Genomic DNA, 16,523 nt, shown 5'->3' with positions numbered 1-16,523 from the left:
TGTAGTAAAACGGCAAGCATGCCCTGCAGCTTTATCACAGCACATTGTGTTTAACACGGAGCCCCGTCACATTAAAACAGTACATGGTGTGGAGGTAACATGTACTGTTGAGCAGCGTCATGGTCAAAACGGAGCAGAACCCAGACCAGAGCTGCTGCTGTAGGCTGGCACTGTGCATCGTGAAGGGCCTCACACAGACGCTCACTGCTAAGGCTGATTAGTTCCAGCTTGCCTTTCCTAAGAGAGCTCTTCCCTCCCATCCTGTCAGACAAATGAGCAGAGCAGGGGAGGAGGGCGGCGGCGGTGCTAGTGCAGTAGCATATGTTGTGGCTTGGCGTTATGCGGTGTCTGACACGAGCGCTCAGTCCAGAAGCACATCAGGCGGATTAGTACTGGTTCTCTCCTAAACCCCACTGTCTTCTGTGAAACTCATTAGCGCCGTGCGGGAGGAAGGTGGCGAGCCGGCCCCGCGTGCGGGCCCCGTGCTGGACCTGCAGGCTGATTTACCATTGCCCCCCCGGCTCTGGGACTCCTGTCTCCAGACCTGCATTTGGAAAACCCATCTGTGAAAGTCTGTTCTCTCCCATCCCTTTCTAAAAGTGCCTGCACGCTCCTCTAACAATCAAACGTCATCGTTGTTATTATTCATCCAGCAGAGCTAGGCTACAGTATTTGCTATGAATTTCAATGTTTTTTTTTCCATACATCCATCAATTTTCTAAAAGCTACATCCAGTACAGGAGACGCAGGAAAGCTGGAGCCTATTCTGGCAAACTATAGGCATAAAGAGAGGTACACCCTAGGCAGGAGGACAGGGCATCACAGGGCAGACACACACTCACACCAGGGCCAGTTTTCCCAGAGGCCAGTAAACCCAGCAGTATGTCTTTGGACTGTGAGAGAAGGAAACCCATGCAAACCTGGGGAAAACATGCAAACTCCACACAGACAGCACCCCAGGTCTGGAACTGAACTCAGGGTCCCAGCACTGTGAGGCAGCAATGCTAACCACTGCGGTACCATGCTGCCCATTCTGTGTCTTTGTCATCTTTATTTTTACTGCAGAGGAAGTGACATGGCCAGGAAGGTGTGGCCTGTCTATCTAGCACAGGGGCAGCCTAGAGAGCCACAGTCCTTCAAGTCTTACAAGTCTTTCAAGACAAACATGTGGCTTTTGATTAATTAATAAATGAACTGATTGTTTAAGTCAGATACTGCCAGCTGTTGCCTTTATCAGTTACAAAGATCAAGTATATCCTTTATATGCTTCAGTGAACCTGCTTATGTGATCAAAAACAGTACTGTAGATGATTTAATAAAAACAACAGGGGGTGATGATATTAAACCTGATGGATTGGCCTCCTCCTATTACAACATACTACTAAATCGGACCAAAGCTGCTTTTCAGAGCTTTTTGCTTTAAGAAAAATATTTTCCTAACATTTTTTGTGTGCTTTTTTTAAGGAAAGCAGCTGGAGTTGGTGTAGTTAGCCAGTTAGGTGTTTTATTTGCATTTTATCATTCAAAACAACCAAAAATACAGAAAGGGAAGGCAACTTGAAATTGGAACGAGTCCTCTCTCTCTCCTGTGGTGCAAGATGTTTATCTTAGCTAGACGGCTATTTTTCCTTTCTTTTTTGCTTTTGGAAAGCGGGGGAGTGCTGTATTTGCATGTTAAAAATTCCGAATTCACACTGGGAGCAAGAAGGCTCCAGAGCCGAACCCCCCTGTTCCTGCCGAGTCTCAGACACCTCTGAGAGGAGCCCAGTGGAGCTGCAGGCCCAACAATTCAAAACCCCTTGTTTCCGGCTCTAAATCGTAGCAGGGGGAGAAAGTCACGCGGGGTCTCTGGACCTTGAAGTCGAGTAGGCTAAGAGCTCCTGGTGGAACGATTAGCTTTTTCCTGCCCTGTTTCTCTTCCCTCCCTCTGTCTCGCTCCCTCCTCGTGTCTTCCTCCTCCTAGAACAAAGCCTGGATTGATGCTCCCCTACACATCCCAGCACGGTATCCAGGGATCTCCCTGTGTTTCCCCTACACTCTGATTTATTCTTCTGCCCATCCTGCGGACATTATCAGGCTGAGATCTCCTGTAGTTCATCGGGGAAGTAAGAAAGCACGGCTGGTGCCCACAAGAGCCGGGCGCTGTGAATACAGGGCACTTTGGGAGAAATTGTGGAGAACATCCAGATCTGAACTGATGCACTCACAGGGTCCTGTCACCTGAAAAGTCAGTCACAGGAGAGAGCAGGCACAAACTTGGTAGCATCTGTTGCAGCCTGGCATTGTGCATTGTGCAGGGAACTGAAGCTCGATACAGAAGCTCGTGCATAAGGCTAAATTTTTTTTTGGGCCACATGTCATGAAAAAGCATTCTGGGAAAGCTGGGCAGAAGGGGAGATGGTGGGGGAAGTATTTTTATTTTCCTCTAGGGCTGCCTTAACAGCTCTTCAGCTCTGTATTCAGCACATCCTTGAAATCTCTGCGTTAGGTATTTGCATGAAGGGGAGAGCAGGTTTTGATTGGAAGGAGCACATCCTGTGCGATTTAAAAAGACAATAAGGGGTGGAGGTGGAGGTAGGAGTTCATGCAACTCAAAAGTCATGACTGCTGTGAAAAAAATCTTTGTTATGACTGGGGTCTGGATAGGAAATGCAAACAGAGTCTAAGGCGATGCACTGCAGTAGGCAGGTCAAATGCTGGGCACTGCAGACCCACTGAGATGTTCTCTCGCTGGCCTTACAGCATGCTTTTCCTATGTCCCTCCACCATCTCTAGTGCAAGTGCACAACAGATGACAGGTGCAAGCCAAGAGCCTGAGCTCACAGCCAGGATAATGGGGATTCTAGATTCCAGGACAACAGCACGATGAGAGCAGTGCTGAATCTGGGTAGCCGAAGCTGCCAGAACGCTGTGGTGCAGTCTCGCCTCTGATGGCAGCTACAGCAGCGGGCATCACACCGTTTTGACTTTCTAGACTAGAACAGCTTTCAAGAGAACGAAGAAAACACATAGTATGCTCTCCTTGACCCAGGACAACTGCCATTCTGGAGCCTCTGGAGTTTCGCCTGGCTCGTGCGTGGTGGGAGCTTGGAGAGCCGGAGGTGCCACGCTTGCCAGGGCTGTTTGATGGAGTGAAAGGAGACAGCTGGGGAGCACGCCCAGATCAAAGCAAACTCCCTTCCAGCGGAGCAGCACTGTCTGGCGCTAGGCGGAGTGTAGTCATTGGTGCTGTGGCACACTAGATTCACAGGTGGAGCCGTGAGCTCCCCCCTGTGGATAATCAGGGAAGATGCCTCGCCAGGGCAGGCGGACCCTGATACTCCAGGGTCTCCAGCCAGGGTGCAGCCTGGGCTGTGACTCCCCCAGTGGAGGCAAGTATCTACCCGGGCCAGGGTGTCCCCGGGGTGCCAGGTTAACAGCGGGCCCTGGCGCGGGCCACGCATGGTCAAGTCCGGAGGGGCATGGGGGAGAGGTTCCGGTCCGGTTGACGTTAACTATCCAGTAGGACAAGGCGGAGCTCCGGACTCGTTGGCTGGAGCTGACGTTGTGCAGCCTGGAGCTGACCGCTGATGTCAGCGGACTGTGACAGGAGGAGCCGGAGCCACGCTGCACGTGGGGGGGGGGCTGGGATCGCGGCTGACGGGAATGTCAACGTCTAAGTTGAGAACAAGGGAGGGGAGGGGACAGCCTCTTCTCCACCAGCCAGCAGGAATCATTACTCCCCCTGGGGGAGAGGGAGCTCCGTTGCCCCATCAGCTGACTCCCTTTGCCCCCTGGGAGGGGAGGTTGCCCTCCTGCCCAACTCACAGTATGACATCATTGTCACGGGCTTCTTCTACTTTCCTATTTCTGTCTGGGGGCTTTTCACACTAACCCTTAGCAGCCGCAGGAGTGTGTGGAATATGGACCTGAGTGTTTCAGATGAAGAATGTTCCTGGGTTTCATTCATCTTTGCAGCGTGTACTTTAAACATTAGGGTTTATCAAGGTGAACGGATGAAGGGGGAGGGGGCTCATTCAGTCCAATGCTAACACTGCCTGTGTCCAAGCCTTGTCCAGAGTTCCTACAGGTGTGAGCTGGGAGGGTCTGATATGTAGCTGTACTGTCCAATTCTGTTCTCGTTTTGCACTGATTTTGAAAACGCATTGAATGTAAAGGACACAAAATGCAACAGACCAAGAAATGAACCAAACAGACACAGGTGCGTGAGTGGGTGAGGGGGCACAGTCGGACTCCCACGCAGATGAGACAGACGGAGGCAACAGTCGGCGCCCCTTGACCCCACAGTCCATGACCCTTGTGAGGGATTCCAGCTGGGCGCATGCGCAGATCCCAGGACTAACGGTTTCTCTGATTCTTTGAGCCGCCTGTCCCCCCCGCTGTAGATGGGTGGCTTACTGGAGTAATCGAGACCGAACAAGTGTGGCCGAAAGCCTGAACCTGGCATTTTAAATGCAAGTCTGCACGGCAGTTATTTTGCACCCGCGCGCACTTATCGAAGTAAAAACCTACACAGACGCTGTCTCTGCATTTTCTAGTTTACCCGTTCCAGCACTATCGATCGATCCCACGGTTTGAATTAGGAAAGTCAGGCGCTGCCGTAATTCAATCGGCGCTTCTGATTAGTTTCCAAAAGTGCCAATAGCTCCGAGCTGTACATTACCACAAAATAAACTCAAATTTAGTGACAGAGCTCCAGAATGTGGGAAAGTTTCTTCGCAAGCCGACTCTAATCAGGGCCAGAGAAAATGGTTTATGACTCAGTGTCTGAAGATGCAAAGGCCAACAATAAACAATTGTTTGCAAGCATCATTGGAGCTCCCGAAGGCGTCTCAGAATGGTTCCAGGTTGACAATTGGCGGCTCGCAATTACTGCTCTGAAGTCGGAGCTACAGCGCCCCCTGTGGTGCAAGCCCACTACAGCAGCTGTTTTTTAAAGAAGAGATTTGCATACAGTGAATCAGATTTTAAAAGTTTCCTACAATTGTAATTCTTTATCGCATTTAATATCGGAATGATCTTTTAAAAGTTTTGTTTTCTTTGTAAATACACAGATGTGTTTATTTTCTGTTTCTAAAATAAGCACAATTGAATTAAATTAAAACCAGTCTTCAATTCCTGGATATAAGCATGAATAAGCAATAAAGCTCATCTCGCGTTATTAGCAATAATAATAACACGCTATGTCTAATCTTCTATGAGTTATAGATCTAAGTTATCATTTATTCCCCCAGCTTACCTGCTTATTTTGGACAACTGATTGCATATTTTACTATGCATTGTACAGTTTATTTTACTTTATTCATGTATTTTTTCATCATACATGCATGTTTTTTATTTGATGGTGGGATCATGTTGTGTTAAATGTATTGTGCATCGTGTTACGTCTTTACCTACCTGCAAAGCAAATTTCCTATCTGGGACTTTAAAGGAAGAAAGACACGTTCCTGCACGGTGCTATTTAATACATACTAATATGTTTAACCATATTTGGATTATTACAAAATAATACAATGAAAAGCTGAAGTGCTGGGAAGTTAAGGCACGCGATTGAAAGTTGAAGAGGATTTCTTGTAAATTCTCGAGACGAGGCAGCTGTTTGTAGGTGTGAAAGCAGGTTTCAGCTAGTGTGACACAGATACTGTAACCTGACTTTATAATTTCCGATCGCCTGCGTCTTGTGAAATACAGAGGAAACGAACTGAGTATGTTATAAGATACTCAACATCTCACTGAATTTCGGTGTATAATTTTATATGACATATGGATTTATTTCAATCGCTATACGACGCAACAACACTTGGAATCGTTTCACTCGTGAAGTCACGATCCCCGTGTATTAACCTAGAACTTGGGTCAGCTGAGCTCCGGCTACCAGCAATCAGGCCATGCTTTAACACGGTCGCAGACTGTTTTAAAAAGGAACAAGTAATAGGTTTATTCCATGCTGAAAAAAAGAAGAAAGAGAACACAACGTTTCGGCCGTGGAGCCTTCTTCAGGTGTGAGTGTCACACCTGAAGAAGGCTCCACGGCCGAAACGTTGTGTTCTCTTTCTTCTTTTTTTTCAGCATGGAATAAACCTATTACTTGTTCCTTTGCAGCCTACGCATGCTGACGCAGCTACCCACCTGAACTACGACTGTTTTAAAAGCTTGCTATTTAGAACACGACCGGCTTTCAGACAATAGCTCCCCCTGGTGGTGCCGCGTGCAATGGAGTCTTCTGTAGCATACTAATCCAGTTCCAAACTGTGAAAAGAATTTGACAAGTTACATGCTAGTTTATAATTTGTATACAGTATAACGTACTTGCATTATTAAACTTGCAATTATAAATTGTCCCCCAACGAATAAGTCAGCGTTTAATGCATTAATAAATACAGCCCTAAGTTAGAACGCTGCCATGAAAGCTACTGATGGAAAAATTGTTACAGGAACCTTACTGTGAAAATTAGTTTTTTATTTTCCTAAGGTAGCAGAATTTGTGTTTTCGTCATGCTCTCAAGTTGCTGCTCATATTGCAGGCATAACGGTTAGGAATAATGTTACACAGAACAGTAAATTAGTTTAATTCCCTCCACATACGCTCTATCGCTTTGCTCTGTAAATAAAAAAAAATTGAACTCTTTAGTAAATATGTTGTCAAAAGTCTAGATTTTCGGTTTCGCGAAGCAACACTGAATTGTATCCGGTTGAGTAACAAAAGCAACATATCCTATATACTTAACCTGCTCCAAGCAGGTTAATTTAAAGTTAATTTGAGAGAATATTGAATTATTAAACCCGCTTGGAGAAACAGCCCCCAAGCCCACTAGCAACGCGCTTCGAGCAGGCGAGCTTGTCATTGGCTCTCTGGGGTCACATGACGACAACTGTCATGGCGGCCTCCAGGATGGTGAGGAGGAGTGCGGGGCTGACTTTGAGATTCTGTGGAGTTCTTTCCAGCAGTAATGTTTCTGGTTTCCTCAGGCTGGGTGGATGTACCCATACAAACCCAGGTGTCCATTTCTTTCGGTCCGTGAAGAGGAAGCTACATTGGACATACGGTGAGTCTTGTCTCGATTGCTATCCCCATACAGTTGCATACAATTCAGGCAGATGTTATGGATAGATACCCTGAAGTACTAGACAAAGTTGAGAACAGTGCACATTTTTAAAATAAATTTTCAACTTAAGAGCCAAAATGGCTTAAAGAACGTGACTCTCACGTCTAATTGGTCTCGGATCTTGCTGTCATTTATTTTGTGACGAATTATAGTGCTTTGAAGACAAGGTGCATTCCCCGAATTTTAAAACATTGTCGTATATAGGAAATAAGATGTTTAGACACTTCATGTAGGAGCTGAAATGGATCAAAGTGCTATAAAATGAGGGTTGTAGTGGCTGCCACTGAATTCATTTTTGCCCAGTGACACCCTGGGGTCCTGCTGTCTGAATGACTGCCTTTTATGATGCTCCTTTTAGGTCTCCATCAGAGCCAAGAGGGCACTGAAGGCAGAGAACCAGAAGACTTGAGAGATGTGTAAGTGCTCTGAATTGTTGGCAGTTTGAGTTCAATGTCCTCGTCTGGCCTTTTGTATCTGTGCCTGGTTCCTCGTGTTTAGCCCTGGCAGGAAATTGCTTCATATACTTAACGTGCACCAATCACGCAATGTTTTTTTTTCACATTCCCACCTTAGTTCAGATGTTAGATGTTAGAAACTGGAGATACCAGAGGGCGACCTATAAGACATTGGAATGGGGTTTTTCAAGACTAGAACTATAGACAACCGTATTGTAATGTGTGCAGCACCATAACACTTAGTAGTAGGACAAGTTAGCGGTAATATTAAAAATTTATGATAAAGTTATGTTGTGTTGTTTACTGTGCTTATTTTCCACCTTATTTCATTTTGAGCAGTATTTAACCATCACTGAGTCTTCACTAGGATACAGTTTACCATTCAGTATTGCCCTTGGAATTTACAATTACTTTTACTGTGACTAATTACAATAATTTCAAATATTGTACTTGTAATTATTGCACATTACATGCATCTCCATTCTCTTACCAGTAAGGTAAGGTCTGGACATCTTATTTAACTATTGGCAGAAACAGACCTGCCACCATAAAAATGCCACTCCAGCTGAACTGTGATACTGAACTGGGTTTAGTGATCAATGTCATCAGTACAAGTTGCCCAGCCATGTTGTGATACCCTGACTCATTTCAAGAAACAGCGCAATGAGATCCTACTAAAAATCAGACAGACTCAGTGAGCCCAAGGGCTTGCTTTCGTTTGGGACCTCTCCTGTGTACTTATGGATTTCTTAACCAAAAATCAAGAGGTCTGGATATAGTGCTCCCTTTAAGATCTGGGACTATCAGGAAAACAAATAAGTCAACTTGGTGATGAAGAGTTGCCAACAGAAAGGAGTTCTGACTGTGCTGATGGGTCTGGTGTGGCTTTTCACCCTGCAGGGTCAATGTGGTGTTTGTGGATCGATCGGGAAAGAGGATTCCTGTCCAGGCCAGAGTGGGAGACAACGTGCTTTACCTGGCTCACAGGCATGGCATCGACTTGGAAGGTACAGCTTCTTCCTTAAGAATTATCCATTCATGGCTTGTTGGGGCCTGAAAGTCCCGCCAGTAGAAAAAGTCTATGAACTATAAATCTGGGCTTCCGGCCTGGCAGGACTTCCAAGTCCTGTGCAAAGACAGCAGACTGCGTAATGGAGGTGGACACCAGCCAGAGCTCATTTCTCAGAGTGTGTCACTAAAAAACACATGCAAAGAGCACATTGTGCAGAGATTCCCCTTGCACAAATAAAAAGAGGAACTGCTTAATGTCACACATAAATGTTTTTTTTTATTGAACTCTTGAGTCATTTTTAACAGAATTGTTATTTTTATGATTATGAAAACTTTTATCATTGAAAAATGTATTAAGACTGATGATTTGTAATGATCAAATAAAACGATATATGGACAACTTGCACGACAAAGTCTGACAATATTATAACATCAGAATATTCAACATGGGTGCTGAGAAACCTGTCAGAACATGCAAGTCTCTCTGTGGGTGAATATTGTCTTATAACAATGAAAGCATTTTCTTTTTCTAGCAAAGGAAGCATTCCTGCCACACATGAGATCATGAAGGTTTAAGTGCCAAAGCCTCAGACATAACAACATATTAGGCTGATCAGACAGGATCACAGCTGTTTCAGTGAGGGGTACTAATGAATGGGTGGCTTGTCTGTCACAAATTAAAGATTTCAAAGGAAAGTCAGGAATATTGAGTCAGTCTGAATGTTAGTGAGTTTTTCATGTGTGAACCCAAGTGACAAAGGCAGCCAACATGCCAAGTGAATGAAACACAACATATGTGGACTTGTTGTTGCTGGTTTGGCAGAAGAGGACCTGTTTTTACTTCTGTTCCAGTGAAACCAAAGATACTTGGGAGTTGTTATGAGCTTGTTAGGGTTGACTTGCGATTTGATTGCATCCTCTACCCCAGGGGCTCCCAGTCCTGCTGGTGTTTGATCCAGCCTGCCCTAAGTTACACCAACAAACCATTCATTGATTTAATAATACAATGTAAAGGTGAACTGTTTGTTTCTGGATCTTAAACATGTTGGAGCTTTAACTGTTGTACTTTGTGAGTGAAATAACATGCAGATATTTAATTGAAGCAGCTTCTTGGAAGAAGTAAGGCTCCAGTTATCTAATGAAAGTGGGCTGGAATGAAAACCAGCAGGACCAGGACTGGGGGCCCCTGGATCGGGGGTGGTGTAGGTGACTGTGCTGACTTCCAGACACATTCCCCCCTGATCCGCGCGTGTGTTCCTGTGAAACTGGGAGAAGCCCTCCTTCCAGCGGGTGATTGAAAGGCTGCTGTCTGGGTACTGATGGAGCTGTCCGTGTCATTTCCAGGAGCATGCGAAGCCTCGCTTGCGTGCTCAACGTGTCACGTGTATGTGAGCGAAGACTACTGCGACAAGCTACCCGAGCCGGACGAGAGGTGAGCAGGAGTGCGTGGAGGTCACGTCAAGCTCACGGACCCTGGTAGAGCAGGAGATGCTTCAACGAGCTGGGCAGCCAGTCGCTTTTTACAGAGCTTGAGAAGTTTCCTTTCTCACTTTGTAGTATTTAGCCCTGGGCTGTTGGGAGAGAAGGAGCCAGTCGGTTATTTTAAGCACAGCTTGCACTATTTTAGTGTCTGAACCCACCCAGGCCCTTGTGGCTGATCTTACTCTTTTAAAAACTTTACCCCCTGATAAACCTGCTTAGCATTTAGCCTTGCTTTTGAGGGGATTGTATACCACTTGCTACAATTTGGTTTCCTCACAGTTCAGATCACATCTCTGAATCCAGGGCGCCATTTTCAGTCCTGACTGGAGCAGTCTCAACGATTCCAAGCTCCGGTCATCTCAGGATCCAGAGTCCTGCAGGGTTTTTTTAACCCTTGAAATCCCTGACCTGGAGCCTAAGTCAGTACAGAAAATTCAGGTGTGGTCCACTTCACCCTTGCTGGGATTGATGTAGAACTGCTCTCCCTGGGGTCATTGGAATTCAAAATGATAAAAAGAGCTGTGGCTGAACCAGTAGTAACTGCAATCAGTCCCGGGCACAAGCTGAGCGGCATGGGAGGAGGGTGTTGTGGAGCTGAATCTGGATCTATCCTGGAGCACGGGCTCCGAGGCCAGGAACCTCGGCTCACTCCTGTCTCCCTCTCTCCAGGGAAGAGGACATGCTGGACATGGCTCCTCTCCTGCAGGAAAACTCCCGCCTGGGCTGCCAGATCGTCCTCACCCCCGAGATGGACGGCATGGAGCTGACGCTGCCCAGGGTCACCCGCAACTTCTACGTGGATGGGCACACCCCCAAACCACACTGACCCGAGCTGGTACGAGGAGGGGGTGGGTCTGCGTCTTCGGAAGCACGCGGAGGAGGCTGGCGGGATGCCGAGGGGGCCCTGACCTGCTGTTATATTCCAGGATAAAGGCGGGAGGTGGCACAGCTGGCCAGGCTGGACACAGCATTGGAGTGGGGCATCATGGGAGGACAGATTGGCACTGCCTTGACATTTTTCTGGCAAGAGTGAGCAGAGGTGTATGAAGATGACTCTAGAAGGGGACTGAACAGAAATTGCAGATGATAGTCGGTACATAATGGCAGCATCAGGGTCAAGACCTGGAGTAGGTTGTGAGTGGTGGGATAGCGATGGCATAATGCAAGTTCCACTACAATAAGGTTATTTGTTTTTAGGTGGCCGAAAAACACAAGAGAAAATGGCAAAAAAAGACATCTGTGGTGTGTGGACACTGTGAGATAGCAGCCCTGGGAGGAGCTTTCTTGGTAGGATAGGTACGTGGGGAGAGGGGAGATTCAGGTGCAGGAGCAGGTTAAAAATATCTGAGTGGTCCGATGATAGGGACTAGTCTCTGCAGCTTAGGGACTAAACATCAGCCGGAATGAAACTCAGACAAGACAGGGGTCCTCTGTCCTCCAGGGCTGTAGTTAAGAAGCACAGTGCTGTGGGCTTATTGGTGGGTGAAGCTGCTGTCCATTCTTCAGAGTGCAGGTGGACAGGCCAATGGACAGCATGAGTAACTGGGCATAAGCAGCAGCTTCCCGAGGGAACCTTTCCAGACAATCTTCCCCTGGAGTGCTGTTCTGTATTGTTTGTTGAGGTCTGTATTTTATTGAGCCATCGAGTCACGATGGTTTCCATTAAAAAGCTCTCTGCTTGCAACCTGGCCGCATGTTCCTTCACTGATGAGCACACGGGGCCGGATCTCTCGTTCTCTGCGCCATGCTTCTGTGATATGGCTAGGGTTAGTTACTTTTGCAGCAAAAAATAATTTCTCCTACACTGGCTAGAGCCGTACAATCGGTCAGCGAGAGAGGGTCACGTGCAGAGTTTTTATAAACGGGCTCCTTTTGTTGTGCGATCTTTCTCCCGGGCCAGACTGGCTTGTTCCTTGCCATCTGTGGCTTTTCTCAGGCTCCGATTTTCATTGATGCAGCTCGCTCGCTTGCTTGGATTTGTTCTAGGATGGTGGCCTCACAGAATGCGGAGATTCTGCAACAGCCAGAAGGTTTTCTAAAAAGAATTGTGCAATGAGAATGAGAGGTCTGGCACGTGGGTCCTTTTCCAGCCCTGAGGTGGACATTTGGACACCGGCTGACGTATAGGATTTCCTGGCAGGCTTGCTCTTCTACCTTCTTACCCTGGTGTTTGTCTATCTCCGATTGCTCCAGTGCTTTTTGGTTTTAACTGGTGGTGGCCTTTGGAACAGCTGGAGCAGAGTGTGTGCCAACTTCCTACCCCTGAGGAGTTCGGGGGGCGTTGGGGAACCACACGAGTCTCCTCTTGCTGCTGTTGCGATTTACTTGTCATGCTGGAGTGAAGACAAAACGGAAAGCAAACCCCCCCAAAAAAAACACAATCCGGGCACAGCCACATCTGCCCAGGAGGATTACTGCGTGGGACCCGGGTCCTGATCCAGTGGGGCTCTCTCTCTCTCGCGCGGCACATTTCCTGGTCGAGGACATTGGTCAGTCAGCCGGGGTCTTTCTGCTGCTCGTCTTGCTGCTGGGAAAGACTGAGCCCATGGGCTTGCCAAGCCTCTCTAGGTGGCATTCGTTTCGTCTCCCCCTCCCCCTGCTTCTCTGGAAATGCAGTGGTGTTGTCTGATCCCAGAACATGATTATTTAATTTTTTGCTGTGACAGCACGTGTCCTTGAAAACTGTCACCAGCTCCCACGCACAGGGAAGGATGGGTCTGCCAGCCCAGATGTGGACGGATGTGGTGTTACTGCCATCTGCAGGCTGTGAAATTTCAAATGAAATGAGTAGCCACCCTTGCAGACTGGCAGTCTTGGATAGCTTTAACCTTTCTGCCCAGTGTAGTCCTGGGCCAGAGCAAATGAGAAGTGTGACCTCAGCTCACACACCCGGCACTGGGAGGGTCTTGTGGGGGAGAAGCAGCGACAGGCACCATGTATACACCCCACATCTGGTTGACAGGTTGATATTTTGGTGGTAATCCAGGCCTGAAGGACCTAATATTCATGTAAACCATGTACCCACACCTGCACACAAGTGTTACATCTTATGTTTTTTTTGTAAGAACTGACTACATAATGTATTGTTGTTTGTCAAATAAAATCGTGGTGGGAGGGAGGATTTTTGCTTTCTTCATGTGTTATTTTCTTCATGGAGGGGTCAGTAGATTAGGGACACAACAGAGTTCAGGGGACCACGAGACAACACCCCATCTGATGGGCTGGATCAGGCACCCCAGCTGCAGGGTGGGATCAGGGCACCCCTGCTGCAGGGTGGGGACAGCATACTCAGCTAAGTGGGGGAGGATCAGGGCACCCCAGCTGCAGGGTGGGATCAGGGTACCCCAGCTGCAGGGTGAGGACAGGTCTCCTGAGAACTGTGTTGTTCTGTCCTGCTGCCTGCAGGTCAGGGGACCCCAGCAGGCTTTCCTTTTTAAAGCAATTTCTCCAGGGGTCTCACACCCACTTCCTGCAAGGTGGGTTTCTGCTCCAACCTGATTCAGCCCATTAAAAGATTCTTAATTAGACATGCACAGGATTTTCCTTATCTGTAAAGATCTGACCCACTTGATTTCTGAAAAAAATAATTCTCTTATTAAAGAGATACAGTGATCTATAAAATACCACTGAGCTGGGTTATACTGTATGTCTATATACTGACCAGGGTAAAGGGACTCCATTCAACACAAAATTTCCAATAACAGAATACTGTCATGCCTCTACAGCTAGAGGGATCTCCTACTCTGTCCTGTTCTTAGTTTCCCTGTGCTTTACTTGTCCTACCGGTGTGTCTTTGTATGTATAATTCCGGGTCACCCTTTCCTCCCGGTTCAGCATTGAGGGTTCGGGTGTCTTGAGACCCGCCTAGCACCAGGTCGTCTCTTCCGTGGCCTGAGGGTATAGATTTCTTCCCAACATCGTCTGACCTCCTGAGCCCGGGCTAACCCCTATGCATAGTGTCTTTACTGCTCTCTTGGCCATTCTACGGCATGCCTTTCAGACATCCATGACAAATACTTGTTAAAAATTAATTTTACCATAGTTGATTCATTCTCTTCGTTTTGTCAGTGCTGCTTTGCCTTTTCAGACTAATATTTTGAAGCAGTGAAGTAAATTTTCCAGTCAAATGAAAGAAAAGTTGTGGAAACTCTTTGAGTAAGGTCTAAACCCTAATCCTAACCTAAGACAAACCCTTAGCTAGGGTTAGGGTAAGGATTCCCACAAAACATTGGCAATTTTTGATGGCATGGTTGTGTTTTAGGAGAGAAGTGATATTAGGAAAGCAGTTATTTCAATGTTTTCTAAACATTTTTTTCCCTGACATACATGCCTATATACTGTACAGGGCATTGTCCCTAAAGGGGATGTTGTCTAAATTGCCCTACAAGCAAAAGGTGGACAGAAACTGATTAATCTTTTCAATCTGTTGCAATAAGCATTGTATGCACAGTCATACTGACAAATAAGACCAAACTTTATTAGGAGTTTCGGACTCTTACCCATACTCATTCAGGACTCCATTCAACACAAAATTTCCAAGAACAGAAAAGTTGTTAAAAATTAATTTTACCATACTTTTGCATTCTCTTCCTTTTGGCGATGCTGTTTTGTCTTTTCAGACTAATATTTTGATGCAGTGAAGTAAATCTTCCAATCGAATGACTGGAAGATTGTGGAAACTCTTTGACAATGGTCTAAACCCTAACCCTAACCTAAGGCAAACCCTTAGCTAGGGTTAGGGTAAGGATTCCCACAAAACATTGGCAATTTTTGATGGCATGGCTGTGTTTTAGGAGAGAAATGATATTTAGGAATGCAGTTATTTCAATCTTTACTAAAAAAAAATTTTCTGATATATAAGCCTATATACTGTACAGGGCATTACCCCAAAAGGGAATGTAGTCTAAATTGCCCTACAAAAAAAGGTGGAAAGAAGCTGATTAATGTTTAATGAATTAATGAAAACTCTCACAATAGGCATTTTATGCACAGGCATATAAACAAATAAGGCCATACTTCATTAGGTGTTTTTGACCCTTACATCATTTAAGGCTGAACCCATACTCATTTAGGATTCCATTCAACACAAAATTTCCAGTAACAAAAAACTTAACAATTAATATTACCATACTTTTTGCATTCTCTTCCTTTTGGCGATGCTGCTTTGTCCTTTCAGACTAATATTTTAATGCAGTGAAGTAAATTTTCCAATCAAATTAACGAAAGATTGTGGAAACCCTAAGATTTCTCTAAAGTATAAACCAAATCAAGAAACTCTTTGACGATGGTCTGAACCCTAACCCTAACCTAGCCAAACCCTTAGCTAGAGTTAGGGTTTGATTCCCAGAAAACTTAGACACTTTTTGATAGTATGGCTGTGTTTTAGGGCAGAAATGAGTTATTTCAGTGTTTTCTAAACATTTTTTCTGAGATATATTGCTATATACGGTGCTTTGCCCCAAAAGGAAATGGTGTCTATATTGCCCTACAAGCAAAAGATTGAAAGAAACTTAGGTGACAGGTATATTAACAAATAAAGCCAAATAAATTAGTTGTTTCTAACTCTTAGGCCACTTAAGCCTGAACCCGTACTCATTGAGCACTCTATTCAACACTAAGGTTACAATGAAAGAATACCTGACAATTATGAATTTGGCCCTTATTGATACATTCTCTTGGTTTTGGCAAGATTGTTGTGTCCATTCAGACTAATCCTTTGATTCAGAGAAGCAAATTTTCCAGTCAAATGAGTGGAATATTGTGAAAAGTCTTTGAGAAATATTTGAACCCTAAACCTAGCAAAACCCAAAGCTAGGGTTAGGGTTTTTTTCCCCATAATATGTAGACAGTTTTTGATGGCACAGCTGTGTTTTACGGCTGAAAGGATACTTAGGAATATAGTTCATTCAGTGTTTTCTAAACATTTATTTCTGACCTATATGGCTGTATACAGTGCTTTATCCCAAAAAGGAATGGTGTCTGAATTGCCCTACAAGCAACAGTTTGAAAGAACCTGATTTAACTTTCAAACTCTTGCCATTGGCTTTGAAATCACAGGCATATTAACAACTAAAGCCAAAATGTATTAGTTGTTTGGGACTTTTTGGCCACTTAAGCCTTAACGTACATTCATTTAGCACTCTGTACAACACAAAATTTCCAATGAAAGAATACCTTTCAAAAACTTAGGTGACCATTCCCGATACACTCTTTTGCTTTTGGCAGTGTTGTATTGTCTTTTAAGACTAATATTTTGATTCAGAGAAGCAAATGTTCCAGTCAAATGAGTGGAATATTGTGAAAAGTCTTTGAGAAATATTTGAACCCTAACCCTAACCTAGCAAAACCCGAAGCTAGGGTTAGGGTTTTATTCCCATAATATGTAGGCAGTTTTTGATGGCATGGCTGTGTTTTAGGGCTGAAAGGATACTTAGGAATGTAGTTCTTTCAATGTTTTCTAAAGATTTTT

The 16,523-nt window shown here is 45.4% G+C and overlaps 1 protein-coding gene across 2 annotated transcripts; it reads left to right on the top strand.

Moving 5' to 3' along the window:
• The first annotated feature begins 6,862 nt into the window (after positions 1-6,862).
• fdx2 (ferredoxin 2) lies at positions 6,863-13,173 on the top strand. Of its 2 annotated transcripts, XM_088932389.1 has the most exons (6): positions 6,863-7,046; positions 7,465-7,522; positions 8,462-8,568; positions 9,917-10,004; positions 10,724-10,889; positions 12,248-12,273. In XM_088932389.1, the coding sequence occupies exons 1-5, from the start codon at positions 6,863-6,865 to the stop codon at positions 10,878-10,880; spliced, it is 594 nt and encodes a 197-aa protein (XP_088788515.1). In that variant the 3' UTR covers positions 10,881-10,889; positions 12,248-12,273. The 2 variants fall into 2 exon arrangements, with proteins under 2 accessions (XP_088788515.1, XP_088788514.1); XM_088932388.1 differs by having other exon boundaries at positions 10,724-13,173.
• Positions 13,174-16,523: the final 3,350 nt, after the last annotated feature.

Source organism: Atractosteus spatula, chromosome 14 (assembly GCF_055471065.1).
Source record: "Atractosteus spatula isolate fAtrSpa1 chromosome 14, fAtrSpa1.hap1, whole genome shotgun sequence".
Lineage (NCBI taxonomy): Eukaryota > Metazoa > Chordata > Actinopteri > Semionotiformes > Lepisosteidae > Atractosteus > Atractosteus spatula.
Note: the sequence above shows the minus strand (reverse complement) of the source record. Positions and strands in the feature narration are given on the sequence as shown.

Bases quoted from the DNA above. Each gene is read 5' to 3' on its own strand.
- fdx2 (XM_088932388.1), top strand. From the start codon at position 6,863: ATGACGACAACTGTCATGGCGGCCTCCAGGATGGTGAGGAGGAGTGCG. The intron at 8,569-9,916 runs GTACAGCTTCTT...TGTCATTTCCAG, and splicing joins GCATGGCATCGACTTGGAAG to GAGCATGCGAAGCCTCGCTT. The intron at 10,005-10,723 runs GTGAGCAGGAGT...CCCTCTCTCCAG, and splicing joins CTACCCGAGCCGGACGAGAG to GGAAGAGGACATGCTGGACA.